Source organism: Haliotis rufescens, unplaced genomic scaffold, assembly GCF_023055435.1.
Source record: "Haliotis rufescens isolate VD_foot unplaced genomic scaffold, xgHalRufe1.0.p SCAF_15, whole genome shotgun sequence".
Lineage (NCBI taxonomy): Eukaryota > Metazoa > Mollusca > Gastropoda > Lepetellida > Haliotidae > Haliotis > Haliotis rufescens.
Window position 1 is genome coordinate 7,493,993 of NW_025963835.1, and position 19,706 is coordinate 7,513,698.

At 45.1% G+C, this 19,706-nt stretch overlaps 1 protein-coding gene across 1 annotated transcript in view; it reads right to left on the bottom strand.

Annotated features, from left to right (window-relative positions):
* LOC124119287 (potassium voltage-gated channel subfamily C member 3-like) overlaps positions 1 to 19,129 on the bottom strand; it is a 53,151-nt gene extending 34,022 nt beyond the window's left edge. The window contains exon 1 of the mRNA XM_046481748.2: positions 18,549 to 19,129. Coding sequence (XP_046337704.2) covers positions 18,549 to 19,007 — 459 coding nt within the window. The 5' untranslated portion in view covers positions 19,008 to 19,129. The remainder of the gene's footprint in view (positions 1 to 18,548) is intronic.
* Between the last annotated feature and the right edge of the window lie 577 nt (positions 19,130 to 19,706).

Below are 19,706 nucleotides of genomic sequence, written 5' to 3' on the forward strand. Positions count from 1 at the left end.
CCTGTCTGTACACGGATTGTCTTTTAGTCTACGCTAAACGGAGTCAAATCCGCGTTTTCGACGTTAATCACCATCGTGACGCCTACCTTGGCAGTCCTTTACAACACACATGGTACATGCACATGTTAGAAAAATGAATGACCTTAATAGGATGATTGTACAGGATATTTGGTAATTAATATTCTATGTAAAGTATGTGTTTTATTCCCATATTGAATTATATCTGCTGTACATATTACCTTCTTCAAAACTGTACATACAGTTAGTTTAGAATCTGGAAGATCTGATTAATCAATGTGGTCTTATATTTCAATTGTCTTCTTATAATCTAATGATTATACTATTGCTTAACTGATAGTATTGAATTAGTATCTGATGTTAGTAATACCTAGATATAAAGTTCATTGACTAATTTAGGTATTGGAGCGGCACAAGTTTTGAAAAGGCAAATAGTTCAGTAAGAGCAGAAAAGTTATATATTTTCAACATACGTATATATACTGAGTCAAATTTAAAACTTCACATTCTTAAAAGTAATCCCATATATGATATACAACGGACAAATGTATCAGAGAAGGTCATTTTTAATCATTAACGTCCAAAGAAGGATTTTAATAAACGGTGGTACCCATAATTTGTTCCAAGCACCAACGGTATTCGGTAATAACATCAACAGTTTAAATCATTAGTCCCAAGCACGAGAATCTGATGGCACACAAGTTCAGTAGCGTGTATGGCCACCATGTGCGTTGACAACTTCCACACAACGACTCCGCATGGACCTTGTGATACTTGTGAACACATGATTGGGAAGACGACGCCATTGTTGATGCAAAATGGTGCCAAGATCTTGCAAATTCTGTGGTTGGTTCTGGAGAGTGCGCAGACTTCTGCCAAGAGCATCCCAGACGTGTTCGATAGGATTGAGGTCGGGAGACCTTGACGGCCAGTCCATGACGTAGACTCCCACATTCTGAAAGAAATTCTTTCTCAAAATTGCTGCGTGGGGTCTGGCATAGTCGTGTTGGAAGATCAAACCGGGCCCATGTGCTGCCATAAAAGGCAGAAGTTCTGGTGCCAGTACCTGGTCGCGGTAAGCAGCAGCGTTGAGGTTGCCACGGATGACAAGAAGCCTGGAACGTGCATTGCCACAGAAAGCACCCCACACCATGACACTTCCGCCTCGAAATCTGTCAACTTCCTGTACACAACACTGATAGTAACGTTCATGGCGGCGCCTCCACACCCTCGCCCTACCATCAGCAAATCGAAGATTAAATCGGGATTCATCACTGAAGACGACTTGATTCCAATTCCTCTGAGTCCATCGTAGGTGTCGCTGTGCCCACAATTGACATTGACGCCTGTGTAATTGAGTCAGAATCGGCATGCAGTATGGCCGTCGTGCTTGAAGGTGAGCAGTTCTCCGACGGTTTCGAACAGTTTGCGCACTCAGTCTACCTCTAAACAGTTCATTTCTGGTTGATGTAGCCGTCAAAAATCGGTTACGGAGGTGACGTGGTCGACCTGGCCGAGGGCGATTAGCGGTGGTACCCGTTTGCTGTAGACGCGTCTGCAAATCATAAACAGTCCGTCGAGTACAACCCATCGTCCTTGCGACTTCCTCTACGGACGTTCCCGTCTGCAACATGCCGATGGCACGTTCACGTTGCACATTTGAAAGGCGTGGCATGACAAATGGCTGTAAAGACTTTTGTTTTCTTGTGTTTTTCTCTTTTTGTTAATGACTGCTAACAAGTATGGCTGAAAACACGTGCGGTATTATGGCCACGTGACCAATTGCACGTGAAAAAACACTTTTGCCACTATAGTGCGGTGCACATGATTTTGATCGATTCACCTGCACAAAAACGGGTGTTATCTGAAGACAATACGTGGCCATTACTGTTTAAACACACAATAAGGGCCAACAATGATAACTGGTCAAAATATTAAAATTTTAAGATTGTGAAGTTTTCAATTTGGTTCAGTTTATTTAATAATGAAAGCCAATTGCCTACGTTGAAAATATGTAACATTTTTGGCTCCTTTGCCAAGCCATTTCATGATCAAATATATAAAGAGTGGGAGTGCAATACCTACACCAGTACAGGGCGTGGTTTCCTTGGCAGCCATGAATACACTATTCTCTGAGATAACTGATGCCCTACTCATGAGCCCTCCTTTAACTTCCAACATTGCTACTTATTCCTTGTATGTCGGTCGCATATCTAGAAATGCTATGATTCGCGGGCAACTAAAAACGGATGAATAATCAATATAGCCATTAAATACAAATCATTCGCAGTTCACAGCGATCAATACTGTATAACCAGGGTTATGTGTTCAGGCAGTTTCCGTCCATGAAGCGCCAAGCCATCAAGTGATCAATTCACGAGCTATTCTACCTGCAAGGCATCAGTCCATAACCCATTCATGCAGACATCAGTTCTTGAAGCAATGAGTCATCCAAACTGCAGTACTTGATGAACGCAGTCACCCAAACATCAGTCCTTGAAGCAGCCAGTCATCCAGACATCAGTCCATGAAGCACTTGAAGCACACAGTCATCCAGACATCAGTTCTGTGAGCACCCAGCCATCCAGACATCAGTCCTTGAAGCACTCAGTCATCTAAACACCAGTCCTTGAATCACCCGGCCATCCAGACATCAGTCCTTTGAGCACCCAGTCATCCAGACATAAGTCCTTGAAGCACTCAGTCATCCAGACACATGTCCTTGAAGCACCCAGTCATCCAGACATCAGTCCTTGAAGCACCAAGTCGTCCAGACATCAGTCTTTGAAGCACAGTCATCCAGACATCCGTCCTTGAGGCACCCAGTCATCCAGACATCAGTCCAATAAGCAGCCAGTCATCCAAACATCAGTCCTTTAAGCACTCAATCATCCAGACGTCAGTCATTGAAACATTCTTTTCGCCATGAGGCCAATGCTCAAAGAGATGAGATTCCTTCACTCGGTCATCCAGACATCAGTCCATGAAACACTCGGTCAACCAAACATCAATCCCTGAAGCACCAAGTCATCGAGACATCAGTCCTTTGAGCACACAATCATCCAGAACATCAGTCCTTGGAGCACCCGGTCAACCAGCGATCAGTCCTTGAAGCACCCAGTCATCCAGAAACCAGTTGTCCAAGAGGAGATGTCTGAACGTCTTCCCAGGGTGTTGTTGTGCTTTAACAGGAGATCTTTGAGTATCTCCCCGGGGTGTTTCGGTGCCCCAAGAGGAGATTTCTGAGTGTCTCCCCAGGGTGTTTCGGTGCCCAAAGAGGAGATTTCTGAGTGTCTCCCCAGGGTGTTATGGTGCTCCAAGAGGAGATCTCTGAGTGTCTCCCCAGGGTGTTAAGGTGCTCCAAGAGGAGATTTCTGAGTGTCTCCCCGGGGCGTTATGGTGCTCGAAGAGGAGATTTCTGAGTGTCTCCCCGGGGTGTTACGGTGCTCCAAGAGGAGATATCTGAGTGTCTCCCCAGGGTGTTATGGTGCTCCAAGAGGAGATTTCTGAGTGTCTCCCCAGGGTGTTAAGGTGCTCCAAGGAGAGATTTCTGAGTGTCTCCCCGGGGTGTTATGGTGCTCCAAGATGATATTTCTGAGTGTCTCCCCGGGGTGTTTCGGTGCTCCAAGAGGAAATATCTGAGTGTCTCCCCAGGGTGTTATGGTGCTCCAAGAGGAGATTTCTGAGTGTCTCCCCAGGGTGTTAAGGTGCTACAAGAGGAGATCTCTGAGTGTCTCCCCAGGGTGTTTCGGTGCTCCAACAGGAGATCTCTGAGTGTCTCCCCAAGGTGTTATGGTGCTTCAAGAGGAGATATCTGAGTGTCTCCCAAGGGTGTTTCGGTGCTCCAAGAGGAGATCTCTGAGTGTCGCCCAAGGGTGTTACGGTGCTCCAAGAGGAGATTTCTGAGTGTCTCCCAAGGGTGTTTCGGTGCTACAATGGGAGATTTCAGAGTGTCTCCCCAGGGTGTTTCGGTGCTCAAAGAGGAGATATCTGAGTGTCGCCCAAGGGTGTTTCTTTGCTACAATGGGAGATTTCTGAGTGTCTCCCAAGGGTGTTTCGGTGCTCCAAGAGGAGATATCTGAGTGTCGCCCAAGGGTGTTTCGGTGCTACAATGGGAGATTTCAGAGTGCCTCCCCAGGGTGTTTCGGTGCTCCAAGAGGAGATCTCTGAGTGTCGCCCAAGTGTGTTAAGGTGCTCCAAGAGGAGATTTCTGAGTGTCTCCCCGGGGTGTTATGGTGCTCCAAGAGGAGATTTCTGAGTGTCTCCCAAGGGTGTTTAGGTGCTCCAAGAGGAGATATCTGAGTGTCTCCCCGGGGTGTTACGGTGCTCCAAGAGGAGATCTCTGAGTGTCTCCCCGGGGTGTTTCGGTGCTCCAAGAGGAGATCTCTGAGTGTCTCCCCAAGGTGTTATGGTGCTTCAAGAGGAGATATCTGAGTGTCTCCCAAGGGTCTTATGGCGCTTCAAGATCTCTGAGTGTCACCCAAGGGTGTTACGGTGCTCCAAAAGGAGATCTCTGAGTGTCGCCCAAGGGTGTTACGGTGCTACAATGGGAGATTTCTGAGTGTCTCCCCAGGGTGTTTCGGTGCTACAAGAGGAGATCTCTGAGTGTCGCCCAAGGGTGTTTCGGTGCTCAAAGAGGAGATCTCTGAGAGTCTCCCCGGGGTGTTTCGGTGCTCCAACTGGAGATCTCTGAGTGTCTCCCCCAGGTGTTATGGTTGCTTCAAGAGGAGATATCTGAGTGTCTCAAAAGGGTCTTATGGCGCTTCAAGAGGAGATATCTGAGTGTCTCCCAAGGGTCTTATGGCGCTTCAAGAGGATATCTCTGAGTGTCTCCCCAGGGTGTTTCGGTGCTACAAGAGGAGATCTCTGATTGTCTCCCCAGGGTGTTTCGGTGCTCCAAGAGGAGATCTCTAAATGTCGCCCAAGGGTGTTACGGTGCTCCAAGAGGAGATTTCTGAGTGTATCCCAAGGGTGTTTCGGTGCTACAATGGGAGATTTCTGAGTGTCACCCAAGGGTGATATGGTGCTCCAAGAGGAGATCTCTGAGTGTTGCCCAAGGGTGTTTCAGTGCTACAATGGGAGATTTCAGAGTGTCTCCCCAGGGTGTTTCGGTGCTCCAAGAGGAGATCTCTGAGTGTCTCCCCAGGGTGTTTCGGTGCTCCAAGAGGAGATCTCTGAGTGTCGCCCAAGGGTGTTATGGTGCTACAATGGGAGATTTCAGAGTGTCTCCCAAGGGTGTTTCGGTGCTACAATAGGAGATTTCTGAGTATCTCCCCGGGGTGTTACGGTGCTCCAAGAGGAGATTTCTGAGTGTCTCCCCAGGGTGTTTCGGTGCTCCAAGAGGAAATATCTGAGTGTCTCCCCGGGGTGTTACGGTGCTCCAAGAGGAGATTTCTGAGTGTCTCCCCAGGGTGTTATGGTGCTCCAAGAGGAGATTTCTGAGTGTCTCCCCAGGGTGTTTCGGTGCTCCAAGAGGAGATCTCTGAGTGTCGCTCAAGGGTGTTATGGTGCTACAATGGGAGATTTCAGAGTGTCTCCCAAGGGTGTTTCGGTGCTCCAATAGGAGATTTCTGAGTATCTCCCCGGGGTGTTACGGTGCTCCAAGAGGAGATTTCTGAGTGTCTCCCCAGGGTGTTACGGTGCTCCAAGAGGAGATTTCTGAGTGTCTCCCCAGGGTGTTATGGTGCTCCAACAGGATATCTCTGAGTGTCTCCCCAAGGTGTTATGGTGCTCCAAGAGGAGATCTCTGAGTGTCTCCCAAGGGTCTTATGGCGCTTCAAGAGGAGATCTCTGAGTGTCGCCCAAGGGTGTTACGGTGCTGCAAGAGGAGATTTCTGAGTGTCTCCCAAGGGTGTTTCGGTGCTCCAAGAGGAGATCTCTGAGTGTCGCCCAAGGGTGTTACGGTGCTCCAAGAGGAGATTTCTGAGCGTCTCCCAAGGGTGTTTCGGTGCTACAATGGGAGATTTCTGATTGTCGCCCAAGGGTGATATGGTGCTCCAACAGGAGATCTCTGAGTGTCGCCCAAGGGTGTTTCAGTGCTACAATGGGAGATTTCAGAGTGTCGCCCAAGGGTGTTTCAGTGCTACAATGGGAGATTTTTGAGTGTCTCCCCAGGGTGTTTCGGTGCTCCAAGAGGAGATCTCTGAGTGTCTGCCCAGGGTGTTTCGGTCCTCCAACAGGAGATCTCTGAGTGTCTCCCCGGGGTGTTTCGGTCCTCCAACAGGAGATCTCTGAGTGTCTCCCCGGGGTGTTTCGGTCCTCCAACAGGAGATCTCTGAGTGTCTCCCAAGGGTCTTATGGCGCTTCAAGAGGAGATCTCTGAGTGTCGCCCAAGGGTGTTACGGTGCTGCAAGAGGAGATTTCTGAGTGTCTCCCAAGGGTGTTTCGGTGCTCCAAGAGGAGATTTCTGAGTGTCTGCCCAGGGTGTTTCGGTCCTCCAACAGGAGATCTCTGAGTGTCTCCCCGGGGTGTTTCGGTCCTCCAACAGGAGATCTCTGAGTGTCTCCCCGGGGTGTTTCGGTCCTCCAACAGGAGATCTCTGAGTGTCTCCCAAGGGTCTTATGGCGCTTCAAGAGGAGATCTCTGAGTGTCGCCCAAGGGTGTTACGGTGCTGCAAGAGGAGATTTCTGAGTGTCTCCCAAGGGTGTTTCGGTGCTCCAAGAGGAGATCTCTGAGTGTCGCCCAAGGGTGTTACGGTGCTCCAAGAGGAGATTTCTGAGTGTCGCCCAAGGGTGTTTCGGTGCTACGATGGGAGATTTCAGAGTGTCTCCCCAGGGTGTTTCGGTGCTCCAACTGGAGATTTCTGAGTGTCTCCCAAGAGTGTTTCGAGGCTCCAAGATGAGATCTTTGATTTCTCCCCAGGGTGTTATGGCGCTCCGAGAGGAGATCTCTAAGTGTCTCCCAAGGGTGTTTCGGTGCTCCAAGAGGAGATCTCTGAGTTTCTCCCTAGGGTGTTACGGTGCTCCAAGAGGAGATTTCTGAGTGTCTCCCAAGGGTCTTATGGCGCTCCAAGAGGAGATGTCTGAGTGTCTCCCCAGGGTGGTCCAAGAGGAGATGTCTGAGTGTCTCCCCAGGGTGTTCCGAGAAGAGATGTCTGAGTGTCTCCCCAGGGTGGTCTATTTGTCCAAGAGGAGATGTCTGATTCTCTCCCCAGGGTCTCCAAGATGAAATGTGTGAGTGTCTCCCAAGGGTGGTCCAAGGGGTAGATGTCTGAGTGTCTCCCCAGGGTGGTCCAAGGGGAGATGTCTGAGTGTCTCCCCAGGGTGGTCTATTTGTCCAAGAGGAGATGTCTGAGCGTCTCCCCAGGATGGTCTAAGAGGAGATGTCTGAGTGTCTCCCCAGGGTGATTCAAGAGGAGATGTCTGAGTGTCTCCCCAGGGTGGTTCAAGAGGAGATGTCTGAGTGTCTCCCCAGGGTGGTCCAAGAGGAGATGTCTGAGTGTCTCCCCATGGTGGTCCAAGGGGAGATGTCTGAGTTTCTCCCCAGGGTGGTTTATTTGTCCAAGAGGAGATATCTGAGCGTCTCCCCAGGGTGGTCTAAGAGGAGATGTCTGAGTGTCTCCCCAGGGTGATCCAAGAGGAGATGTCTGAGTGTCTCCCCAGGGTGGTCCAAGAGGAGATGTCTGAGCGTCTTCCCAGGGTGGTTTAAGAGGAGATGTCTGAGTGTCTCCCCAGGGTGGTCTATTTGTCCAAGAGGAGATGTCTGACTCCCCAGGGTGGTCCAAGGGTAGATGTCTGAGTGTCTCCCCAGGGTGGTCCAAGAGGAGATGTCTGAGTGTCTCCCCAGGGTGGTCCAAGAGGAGATGTCTGAGTGTCTCCCCAGGGTGGTCTAAGAGGAGATGTCTGAGTGTCTCCCCGGGTGGTCCAAGATGAGATGTCTGAGTGTCTTCCCAGGGTGGGGTGGTCCAAGAGGAGATGTCTGAGTGTCTCCCCAGGGTGTTCCAAGAGGAGATGTCTGAGTGTCTCCCCGGGTGGTCCAAGAGGAGACGCTTAGCGTCTCCCCAGGGTTGTCCAAGAGGAGATATCTATTTACAATGCATAAAGATGTCGTAAAAACATTCAACGTGTTGAGATTTTTCAGACCTGTATATGTCTCTTGATTTCTATTATGTACCGCCATTTAAAAAAAAGAAGAAAACACGTTGCAGTAACGTTGATACTGAGATATTGTATACAATGTTACCCCAGCCCCCAAAAACCAGTTTTAACGGAAATTGCTGATTGAGATATGGTGGTAGATTATGTTAATGTAGTGGATGAGTGGGATAATTGCAACAAGCATAAGGCAAGCGTGGGTCTCTGAAGTCCAATTCTCTACCCTGGCCTTTACGGCTTCTCTTTGCTGACTGACCGTAAACTGCGGCTTATTTCCACGATTTCTAAGTGGTGAAAAGCCGTGAGAAAAACTTTTGTCGTTATAAGAGGATTTTAGCATGTGTGGTTGAGATATGCATTAGTAATTTAAAGACTGAGGACAATGTACAGTTCATGATTGACTGCCCTTAGAACTCTCATCATATTCATTAAATCCCCAGTATCATGTTGAGTATGAGAGAACAACTTGTGTAATTGCCATATCATAGCACGCCGTCAGAGTAATAGCTATTCATTTATTTATCTTCCTTCTATTCCCGTTTTTCCGTTCAGTTCTCAATGTGAGTAATAGAAACAGTCATTCCTTTCAAAACGATGCTTCAATAACGTTACTCGAACATTCATCAAAATGTCTGCATTTAACACATATGTCATGCAGTATTGAACATTGGGATTGATATTGCAAAGTGTTTTTATTTTATTAACAGTTCCAATATCACGTATCTGCATGTAGGTTCAAATCCTCCAATATTGCTACTGTATTGTATTTCACGATCCTAAATATATATACAAGGTATACCAAAGTGCACTTAATATATGTTTTCCGATCACCTGAACAAAGATGGACATGGTCACAAGTCAAATAGGGAATTGCATCGGGCATGATAATGGTCATTTTTTCATTAATTTTCCACTGCATAAAACATTTTGAAAGCTTTGTTAAGGCCTTGAATGTTGTAACCCTGATCAAACAACTTGTGAGCAAGACTCGTATGACGCTCTTTGAAATATTCAAGAGAGATTGTACCTGAGTAAGACTGGAGCTGCTGTAATATTGCTCCACATAAAGGGAAAGTTGACTATTGGAAAGTTACTTTGTCACTTTAAATCTTTTTTTGCATAAAATCTAAATATGAATCAGATAAGGCGGTATCACTGGTCTCTCTATTATTAGTTCAGGTGGGTAAATGTGTATAGTATGCGACTATGTGAAATAAGTGGGAAATATATCCCCATAAGTGCGGGAGAGCATACTTGTCTGACGACTTGTCCGCCAGTAATATTACTTGTCACGGAGGGGGACACCAGAAATGGGCTTCACACATTGTACCCATGTCGGGAATCGAACCTGGGTAATCGGCGTGACGAGGGAGAAGAAACACTTTAGGGAGTGGACCTTGCCGTATTCCAAGCGATGTAAAGTATTTTTCTTACACTCTCCACGTAACTCCAGTAGGGTCTAATTCGTCGGCTGATCGGGGCTTCTGTGTTTATTGTACATACATCGTATATCGTACAAACAGTTACCTCCTCTGTACCTATTGTTCTAATTATACTTCCATTAGCAGCTTATTTGTTTTTGCTGAGAAAACGTCTTTCCAGCCAACACAGTAATTACAATTGTTAAAACAGCAGGTCTTAAAAGTTCGTCTTTAATTTCGAAGTGTGTATTGTGTAAAGATAGTCATGTAAAGACGAAACTGGAAGAAACAGATCTATAGAGAATAAACAAAAAATATATATTATTATTTCTGAAAACATCGTTCCAAACATCGAGAAGTGAATAAAAGCAACAAAACCCTTTCCATATTCATAAGAGATCTCTGTTAAAAGCAGAGTCAATTGTACTATTCCGACTGTGTGATGTGTTACTTTCTAAAGGATTGTGATTGTGTTCTGACTGATGTTTGATACAACTGAATGTTTGCAGCAATGTATTACTTATGGGAGCATTAGTGTCTCTAGAGTATATCGTAATCTCTTGCCAATCTAATCTATTCAATACAGTGGTCTTATCGCGTAAAGTTCCCTCGCATCTGTCTGTCGAACTTGTTCATGAAATATTTGTCCTGCACATGTGTAAAATAAAGCATCTATATATTTCAAAAAACATATTGGAAATAAGATATAATGCATAGTGGAAATGTTAATGTCTCTCAAAAGAGCACAGACAAGTGACACATCATTACTATACAATACGATAATACAAATGTTGATTTTTTTCACCACACAAACAGGCAAATTCATTTATGTGAAGCTGGTGTCAGTTATTAGTACATTAAGTTAATGAATGCATGGTTGTCTAAAAGATCCTATTTCTGTCCCTCTCGTGTCAGCTACCTGAATTGTATGTTATGTAAAAGCGTACACAGTACATCAGTTGGTGCTTCATTAATCATAGTGTCAATGTACATAAAAGTTAGTAAGTGGGTCTTCACACTGCGGTTAGCAATCAGCAAAGTGTACCACGACGGTAGAGTGAGTGAGTGAGTGAGTGAGTGAGTTTGGTTTAACGCCGCTTTTAACAGTATTCCAGTCATATCGCGGCGTGTCAGCTTAATGTGGGAGGAAAGCCCGAAGTGATGCAGGTCTCAGACGTTTACCACTTCGGTGAAACCCACGAGCACGGGTATGGTGCTGACAAACCTAGAAACATAATTGTGGCGAACCGGGATTCGAACCCACAATCATAGGTTTCTGGCGTGCAACTCTGCACAGCGAATCGCAGCGCCTTAGACGACTGGGCCACCCGTGCCCCCCCACGACGGTAGAGTTAGTGAGTGGGTCTTAACACTGCGGTTAGCAACTAGAAAAGTGTACCACGACGGTAGAGTTAGTGAGTGGGTCTAAACACTGCGGTGAGGCAACTAGCAAAGAGTACCACGAAGGTAGAGTTAGTGAGTGGGTCTTCACACTGCGGTACGGCAACTAGCAAAGTGTACCACGAAGGTAGAGTTAGTGAGTGGGTCTTCACACTGCGGTAAGGCAACTAGCAAAGTGTACCACGACGGTAGAGTTAGTGAGTGGGTCTTATTACTGCGGTTAGCAAGTAGTGGTAGAGTTAGTGAGTGGGTCTTAACACTGCGGTAAGGCAACTAGCAAAGTGTACCACGAAGGAAGAGTTAGTGAGTGGGCCTTCACACTGCGGTAAGGCAACTAGCAAAGTGTACCACGAAGGTAGAGTTAGTGAGTGGGTCTTCACACTGCGGTAAGGCAACTAGTAAAGTTTAGCACAAAGGTAGAGTTAGTGAGTGGGTCTTAACACTGCGGCAAGGCAACTAGCAAAGTGTACCACGAAGGAAGAGTTAGTGAGTGGGTCTTCACACTGCGGTAAGGCAACTAGCAAAGTTTACCACGACGGTAGAGTTAGTGAGTGGGTCTTATTACTGCGGTTAGCAAGTAGTGGTAGAGTTAGTGAGTGGGTCTTAACACTGCGGTAAGGCAACTAGCAAAGTGTACCATGAAGGAAGAGTTAGTGAGTGGGTCTTCACACTGCGGTAAGGCAACTAGCAAAGTTTACCACGACGGTAGAGTTAGTGAGTGGGTCTTATTACTGCGGTTAGCAAGTAGTGGTAGAGTTAGTGTGTGGGTCTTAACACTGCGGTTTGCAAGCAGCAAACTTTACCACGCCGGTAGAGTTAGTGAGAGGGGCTTTACACTGCGGTAAGGCAACTAGCAAAGTTTACCACGACGGTAGAGTTAGTAAGTGGGTCTTCACACTTCGATAAGGCAACTAGCAAAGTTTACCACGACGGTAGAGTTAGTGAGTGGGGCTTAACACTGTGGTTAGCAATCAGCAAAATGTACCATGACGGTAGAGTTAGTGAGTGGGTCTTCACACTGCGGTAAGGCAACTAGCAAAGTTTACCACGACGGTAGAGTTAGTAACTGGGTCTTCACACTGCGGTAAGGCAACTAGCAAAGTTTACCACGACGGTAGAGTTAGTGAGTGGGTCTTATTACTGCGGTTAGCAAGTAGTGGTAGAGTTAGTGAGCGGGTCTTAACACTGCGGTTTGCAAGAAGCAAACTTTACCACGCCGGTAGAGTTAGTGAGAGGGGCTTTACACTGCGGTAAGGCAACTAGCAAAGTTTACCACGTAGAGATAGTAAGTGGGTCTTTTCACTGCAGTAAGGCAACTAGTAAAGTGTACCAATACGGTAGAGTTTGTGAGTGGGTCTTCACACTGCGGTTAGCAAGTAGCAAAATGTGCCATGGCGGTAGAGTTAGTGAGTGGGTCTTAACACTGTGGTAAGGCAACCAGCAAAGTTTACCACGACGGTAGAGATATTAAGTAGGTCTTCACACTGTGGTTTGCAAGTAGCAAAGTGTACCATGACGGTAGAGTTAGTGAGTGGGTCTTATTACTGCGGTTAGCAAGTAGTGGTAGAGTTAGTGAGCGGGTCTTAACACTGCGGTTTGCAAGCAGCAAACTTTACCACGCCGGTAGAGTTAGTGAGAGGGGCTTTACACTGCGGTAAGGCAACTAGCAAAGTTTACCACGTAGAGATAGTAAGTGGGTCTTTTCACTGCAGTAAGGCAACTAGTAAAGTGTACCAATACGGTAGAGTTTGTGAGTGGGTCTTCACACTGCGGTTAGCAAGTAGCAAAATGTGCCATGGCGGTAGAGTTAGTGAGTGGGTCTTAACATTGTGGTAAGGCAACCAGCAAAGTTTACCACGACGGTAGAGATATTAAGTAGGCCTTCACACTGTGGTTAGCAAGTAGCAAAGTGTACCACGACGGTAGAGTTAGTAAGTGGGTCTTCACACTGCGGTTAGCAAGTAGCAAAGTTTAGCACGACGGTAGAGTTAGTGAGTGGGTCTTCACACTGTGGTTAGCAAGTAGCAAAGTTTAGCACGACGGTAGAGTTAGTGAGTGGGTCTTCACACTGTGGTTAGCAAGTAGCAAAGTGTACCACGACGGTAATGCTAATATAAGTGGATCTAAACACTGCGGTTAGCAAGTAGCAAAATTTGGCACGACGGTAGAGTTAGTGAGTGGGTCTTTTCACTGCATTTAGGCAACTAGTAAAGTGTACCAATACGGTAGAGTTAGTGAGTGGGTCTTCAAACTGCGGTTAGCAAGTAGCAAAGTTAACCACGACGGTAGAGATATTAAGTAGGTCTTCACACTGCGGTTAGCAAGTAGCAAAGTTTACCACGACGGTAGAGTTAGTGAGTGGGTCTTCACACTGTGGTTAGCAAGTAACAAAGTTTACCACGAAGGTAGAGCTAATATAAGTGGGTCTTCACACTGCGGTTAGTAAGTAGCAAAGTGTACCACGACGGCAGAGCTAATATAAGTGGGTCTTCACACTGCGGTTAGCAAGTAGCAAAGTGTACCACGAGGGTAGAGTTAGTGAGTGGGTCTTAACACTGCGGTTAGTAAGTAGCAAAGTTTACCACGACGGTAGAGCTAATATAAGTGGGTCTTCACACTGCGGTTAGCAAGTAGCAAAGTTTACCACGACGGTAGAGATAGCAAGTGGGTCTTCACACTGCGGTTAGCAAGTAGCAAAGTGTACCACGAGGGTAGAGTTAGTGAGTGGGTCTTCACACTGCGGTAAGGCAACTAGCAAAGTGTTCCACGAAGGTAGAGTTAGTGAGTGGGTCTTCACACTGTGGTTAGCAAGTAGCAAAGTGTACCATGACGGTAGAGTTAGTGAGTGGGTCTTATTACTGCGGTTAGCAAGTAGTGGTAGAGTTAGTGAGTGGGTCTTAACACTGCGGTTTGCAAGCAGCAAACTTTACCACGCCGGTAGAGTTAGTGATAGGGGCTTTACACTATGGTTAGCCATTAACAAAGTGTACGACGACGGTAGAGTTAGTAAATGGGTCATTACACTGAAGTTAGCAACTTCTAAAACGTACCACGACGGTAGAGTTAGTGAGTTGGTTTTCATACTAAAGTTAGCGACTAGCAAACAGTTACACGGCGGTTGAGGTAGTTGGTGGGTAGTTATTCACACTGAAGTTTGCATTTCCACGATGGTGGAGACATACACTGGTTTCGTAAGTCCTTGTGTGGGAATCGAAACATGACTTTCCCCGTTAAAGTGATCTTACCTTGTAACATACTTAAACTGGTTTGGTACACAAAGTCTACACACACACGATCCTGTAACGTTTATCATTGACAGTGTTGACGCAGAGGGACGTCATCGATGTGCTTTGAAGAACAAGCTGTCGACATGCTGGGCGCCGATGTCATGCCAGTAAACGCTTTCAATGTGAATACATTAAATGCCGTTTGATGTTAATGTGAGTGTTATAATATTTACACTATAGGCAGATAAGCAATAAATTTGAATTTAATTTACAATACTCACATACATTTAAATGAGCCATAAACTGAATAACATTCCGTAAACATTCATTATGATGCTGAAGTAATATGATGAATGGAGTTAGTGAGTGAGTTTTCACACTATGGATAACAACTTCCCAACGGTGCAACGACGGTAGAGTTAGTGAGTGGGTCTTTACACTAAAGATAGCAACTTCCCAACGGTGCAACGACGGTAGAGTTAGTGAGTGGGTCTTTACACTAAAGATAGCAACTTCCCAACGGTGCAACGACGGTAGAGTTAGTGAGTGGGTCTTCATACTGAAGATAGCAACTTGTTAAACGTACCACGACAGTAGAGTTATAGAGTGAGTCTTCACACTGACGTTAGCAACTTCCCAACGGTGCAACGACGGTAGAGTTAGTGAGTGAAGAGTGAAGAGTGAAGAGTGAAGAGTGGGTCTTCATGCTGAAGTGGCAACTTGTTAAACGTACCACGACGGTAGAGTTAGTGAGTGGATCTTCACGCTGAAGTTAGCAATTTCTAAAATGTACAATATAAGTAAATATATTATTTACAATATTCGCAGATGTGCAATAAACTACATTTAATTTACAAAGCTCACATGCATTTAAATGAGCCGTGAACAGAATAACATTCCTATTCATTAGGATGCTGAAGTAATATAACTCATGTTAAATATTTAAAGAGAAACCGATGAAAATGCTATGGTGATCCGTGTAGTGTTATCATGTCAACCCAACGACATGGATGTATGCCAGCGACTGCATCTACGGCACTATCACTCTGTTGACACGCTGGGACGTCCACGTAATTGCCATTCGGGCTACTCTAAATAGAAACGCATATTATTTGTTCACTACCACTTTCTTCATTTATCCGATAATTAAAACCGCCGCTATACGTTCTTTGTTGGCTAGATAATTTTTAAGGAATCAATTCATTACAGGAAAAATAAACAGATTATAATTATATCATATTAAAGCCCGAAAAAATGGATCTGAACCAATGTTTTATAAAAGTACTTATCTTCGAACGACTAGCATTTTGCACTCTAAAGATCCGAGAATATCAATTAAATTTTATGCTTATATGTGAATAAATAATGAAATAAATATTGTCATAGTACAGTCTCTGGTGATCCATACACTGTACTGGAGTTTAATATGTAAACTGGCGATCGAAAGAAACGATTCCACATTTTAGAATATCGAAACTTTCAATAAAATGCTGCATAAAACTATAGCTCCACAGCATGGGGATGCTGAGAATATCAGATGAAAGTGGTTTAATTATTACATAATCTTGGAAAATGCTTGGTTGTGGAGGGGTTCTCAAAGCCGATACTGCCACCTTCTCAGAAAGTGCCTTCAAACGCCCGACAAACTAAATGATACTATTATGTTTAAAATAAATGAGAAACTTGCTTAATTTCAACTCGCTTTATATTTCCTCGACTGTATAATGAAATACCTTCATAATCCGTATGGAAATTTACGCCCGACTAATCGTTGTCATTAAGCTCTCTAGAAGTGACATATTCATTGCTTCAGGTTGGTCAATATGCTGTCTATTATACAATGTTTGCGCGTGTTCTGTGAACTCTCATTGTTGTCTAATATACAATGTTTGCGCGTGTTCTGTGAACTCTCATTGCTGTCTATTATACAATGTTTGCGCGTGTTCTGTGAACTCTCATTGCTGTCTATTATACAATGTTTGCGCGTGTTCTGTGAACTCTCATTGTTGTCTAATATACAATGTTTGCGCGTGTTCTGTGAACTCTCATTGCTGTCTATTATACAATGTTTGCGCGTGTTCTGTGAACTCTCATTGTTGTCTATTATACAATGTTTGCGCGTGTTCTGTGAACTCTCATTGTTGTCTAATATACAATGTTTGCGCGTGTTCTGTGAACTCTCATTGCTGTCTATTATACAATGTTTGTGCGTGTTCTGTGAACTCTCATTGTTGTCTATTATACAATGTTTGCGCGTGTTCTGTGAACTCTCATTGTTGTCTAATATACAATGTTTGCGCGTGTTCTGTGAACTCTCATTGCTGTCTATTATACAATGTTTGCGCGTGTTCTGTGAACTCTCATTGCTGTCTATTGTACAACGTCTGCACGTGTTCTGAGCGGATACACGCGGGACTTCTCGATGTCAACAATCAATCGATTTAGTGTCATAGGGTTATAAAACATATTGCAATGTATCGGTGGTAGCCACCAATTTCTCAATGCCATTTAGCACAGGTCTAGTTGCTTAGATTATATATGCTTATAAATGTCTCAATTGCCTTGGTACTTTAGAACAAGACTGCACACTTTTACGAAAAGACTCTTGTTGCTTCACAATCAAGGGCCTGGTTACGTACGTCATTCCAGGAATGTAATAGTAGACAGTCTGCGTTGCCATCCCACGCTATAGCCTTAACACGGAGATTTGCATCACCTCAATCACAAGCACTTACTTATCTAATTAGTGGCGGGTGCTACCGGCAGAGCAGAGCTACCCCTTTCGAGAACCCTTGGTTGTCACAGTGATATATTTACATAATTTACATCACTATTTTGCCTTTCAGCCCTATGGAATCTGGAGATATTCTTGGAGATATTCGCGACTGATTAAACTAAAGCGTTGATGTTTTAAATTTACAGTGATGATAAACTTACACTACACAATTATAATAATAACAACATTGTTTTCGGTGCCTTAGGTTTGGTACCTCCCAATCTGTTGACTGACATTGGGAGAGTACCCGGATTTGCTAGCACGAATACAGCCCTTCTGACAATCTGGGTAAAGCAAAAGGCTCCAGTATTGCGGAGTCTTCACATTCCCCGAAAAGTTCTGCATGGGTTGGACTAGGCAGCGCTTCCTAGGAGAAGGCCCATTCGCTGTCTGGGCTGCGTGTAGCAGGGGCAAGAGCCCTGAGCTGATGATGAGCCTAACCAGCCTGACTGTGTCAGGATCACCCAAAACCTCTTTAATGCATTTTTTATTTTAATCTGTAGATAATAATAATAATAATAATAATAATTCTGTACTGCTGGACGGTACAGTAATGAATGTCAACCAAGCGAAGTGCCATATCAAGTCGCCCGTGACTCAGTTTTTCAAGGAGAGTCTATTTAAACGACCACTGCATCGAGTTTATGTGCAGTGTGTTGAGAAGATCAGCAATGCTGCAGAGTCCTTCGGTTGGATGAAGTCGTCTGGCCTGAAAAGTGAAACAGAAGGCTTTCTGTTTGCTGCTCAGGACAAGTCACTTCCCACTCGAAAAAGTCAATGTGTGATTTTGCATCAAATGTAAACTTAATATGAAATGTAGATTATGTAATGAATTTAATGAAACTGTCCAACACATTGTCAGTGGATGCCCTGCTTTGGCACAAACACAGTATCTTAAGCGACATGGTGATGTAGCTAGATCATTTTATTACCGTCTTCGCCATGCTTGTAGTTTTATCACAGAGGTCCACCCACGGTACGACCCGGAATACGTCGAGGGCGTCATGGAAAATGATAAATACAAAATTCATTGGAATGGGCCCGTTTACAGCCGCAGACATATCCAGGCCAACAAACCTGATCTTGTCCATTTTGATAAATTCAATGAAATCCTTTATATCATTGAATTTTCTATCCCTTTTGACACTAATGTGATTGACAAGTTTTAGGTCAACATGGCAAATATGCGGACCTCGCTTTCGAAATGTCACGCTTGCATCCCCAGTATCAAGTTGTCCGACTCCCCATTGTTCTCGGTGGCTTAGGTTTGGTACCTCCCAATCTGCTGATTGACATTGGGAGAGCACCCGGATTTGCTAGCACGAATACAGTCCTTCTGACAATCTGGGTAATGCAGAAGGCTCCAGTGTTGCGGAGTCTTCACATCCTCCGAAAAGTTCTGGATGGGTTGAGCTAGGCAGCGCTTCCTGGGAGAAGTCCCATTCGCTGTCTGGGCTGCGTGTAGCGGGGACAAGGGCTCTGAGCTGATGATGAGCCTTATCCGCCTGATTGTGCCAGGATAATAATAATACTTTTAATAATAATACCAACAACAATAAAACAACAACAACAACAACAATAATACTTCATTTATGTGATGAAACACACCTACCTTTGCGACAAATGAGTACTCTGGGTTTTCCATGGTCAGCCAGATGACCTGTTTGAGGGAGGTCTCCTTCGTGTACATCAGATCAATGTCTTCCTTAAAGGTTTCCTGGATCTTCTTCTGCACCTCCTTGTCGTGGACGTGTACGGAGAAGGACTTCCAGCAGCAGTCCGCCACCATGTCTTCAGAGATCTCCCAGAACTCCATCTCCCTCCGGACCGCCACGGTGCACATGTTGCTGGGGATGTGGAACTCCCCTGTCCGGTACAGGTCAAGCACGCAGTGCATCATGGTGGGGTTCCGGTCATAGTAGAACTCCGCCGTACTACTATCATATTCCTCAGAAGAAGTTGTCAACGTTGCCAGTCTTGTCAAGGGAAATCTTTGCAACAGAGATCGCCGGATGCAGAACTTCTTCCCTGCCACATTAAGGACACATTTCTCTGTGGCTAGGCCGGACATGGTAGTGGTTGTTGGAACATAACTTTCTCTATTGGTGAAGTTGTCGGAGTGTTGTGGCTTCACGCTGACTGAATAAGGCTATCTGCGTGCGACACCTAACAGCGGCATGGCAGCATATGCGAGCTGATGTCATACACGGTATTGATCCTGCCCATACAGTACACAATGACAAGTTGCCTATTGGCCTCTAGAATGAGTCAAATGAGAGACTAGTCAACGTTCAATATATATAATTTTCTGCCTTTGTAGGGGAAACAGCTTCCTAAACATTCCCCCGAGGAGTGTATCTCACTACGCTGGTGTTGTGACACCGTTATACGGGCGCTGATATGTGTCCGTATCATCTGTATCGGATTTAATATTTGAAAATACATATGGTGTGAATTATGGCGTCGTCATATTGTAAGAAATATCGAAACACACATTTTTTATAACCGAAACATTCCAGAATGTCTTTAATGAAATATTCAGTTAAATATTGATCAATCTAATTCCTTACGTGCATGATGGAGCCGATTTATAAAAATCTATTTCGGCATCCATCAAGCAGACATAATACACAATGCCGAGACACACTTCACTTCTCCAAAGAATTATTTATTTTTCTGGTGTTGTTTGGAAATAACGTCTGGAGATGGTTGTCGTCTAGATGTGTGCTTTGCATAGTAATGCCGGCAGTATTTAGGACTATAGGAGGTC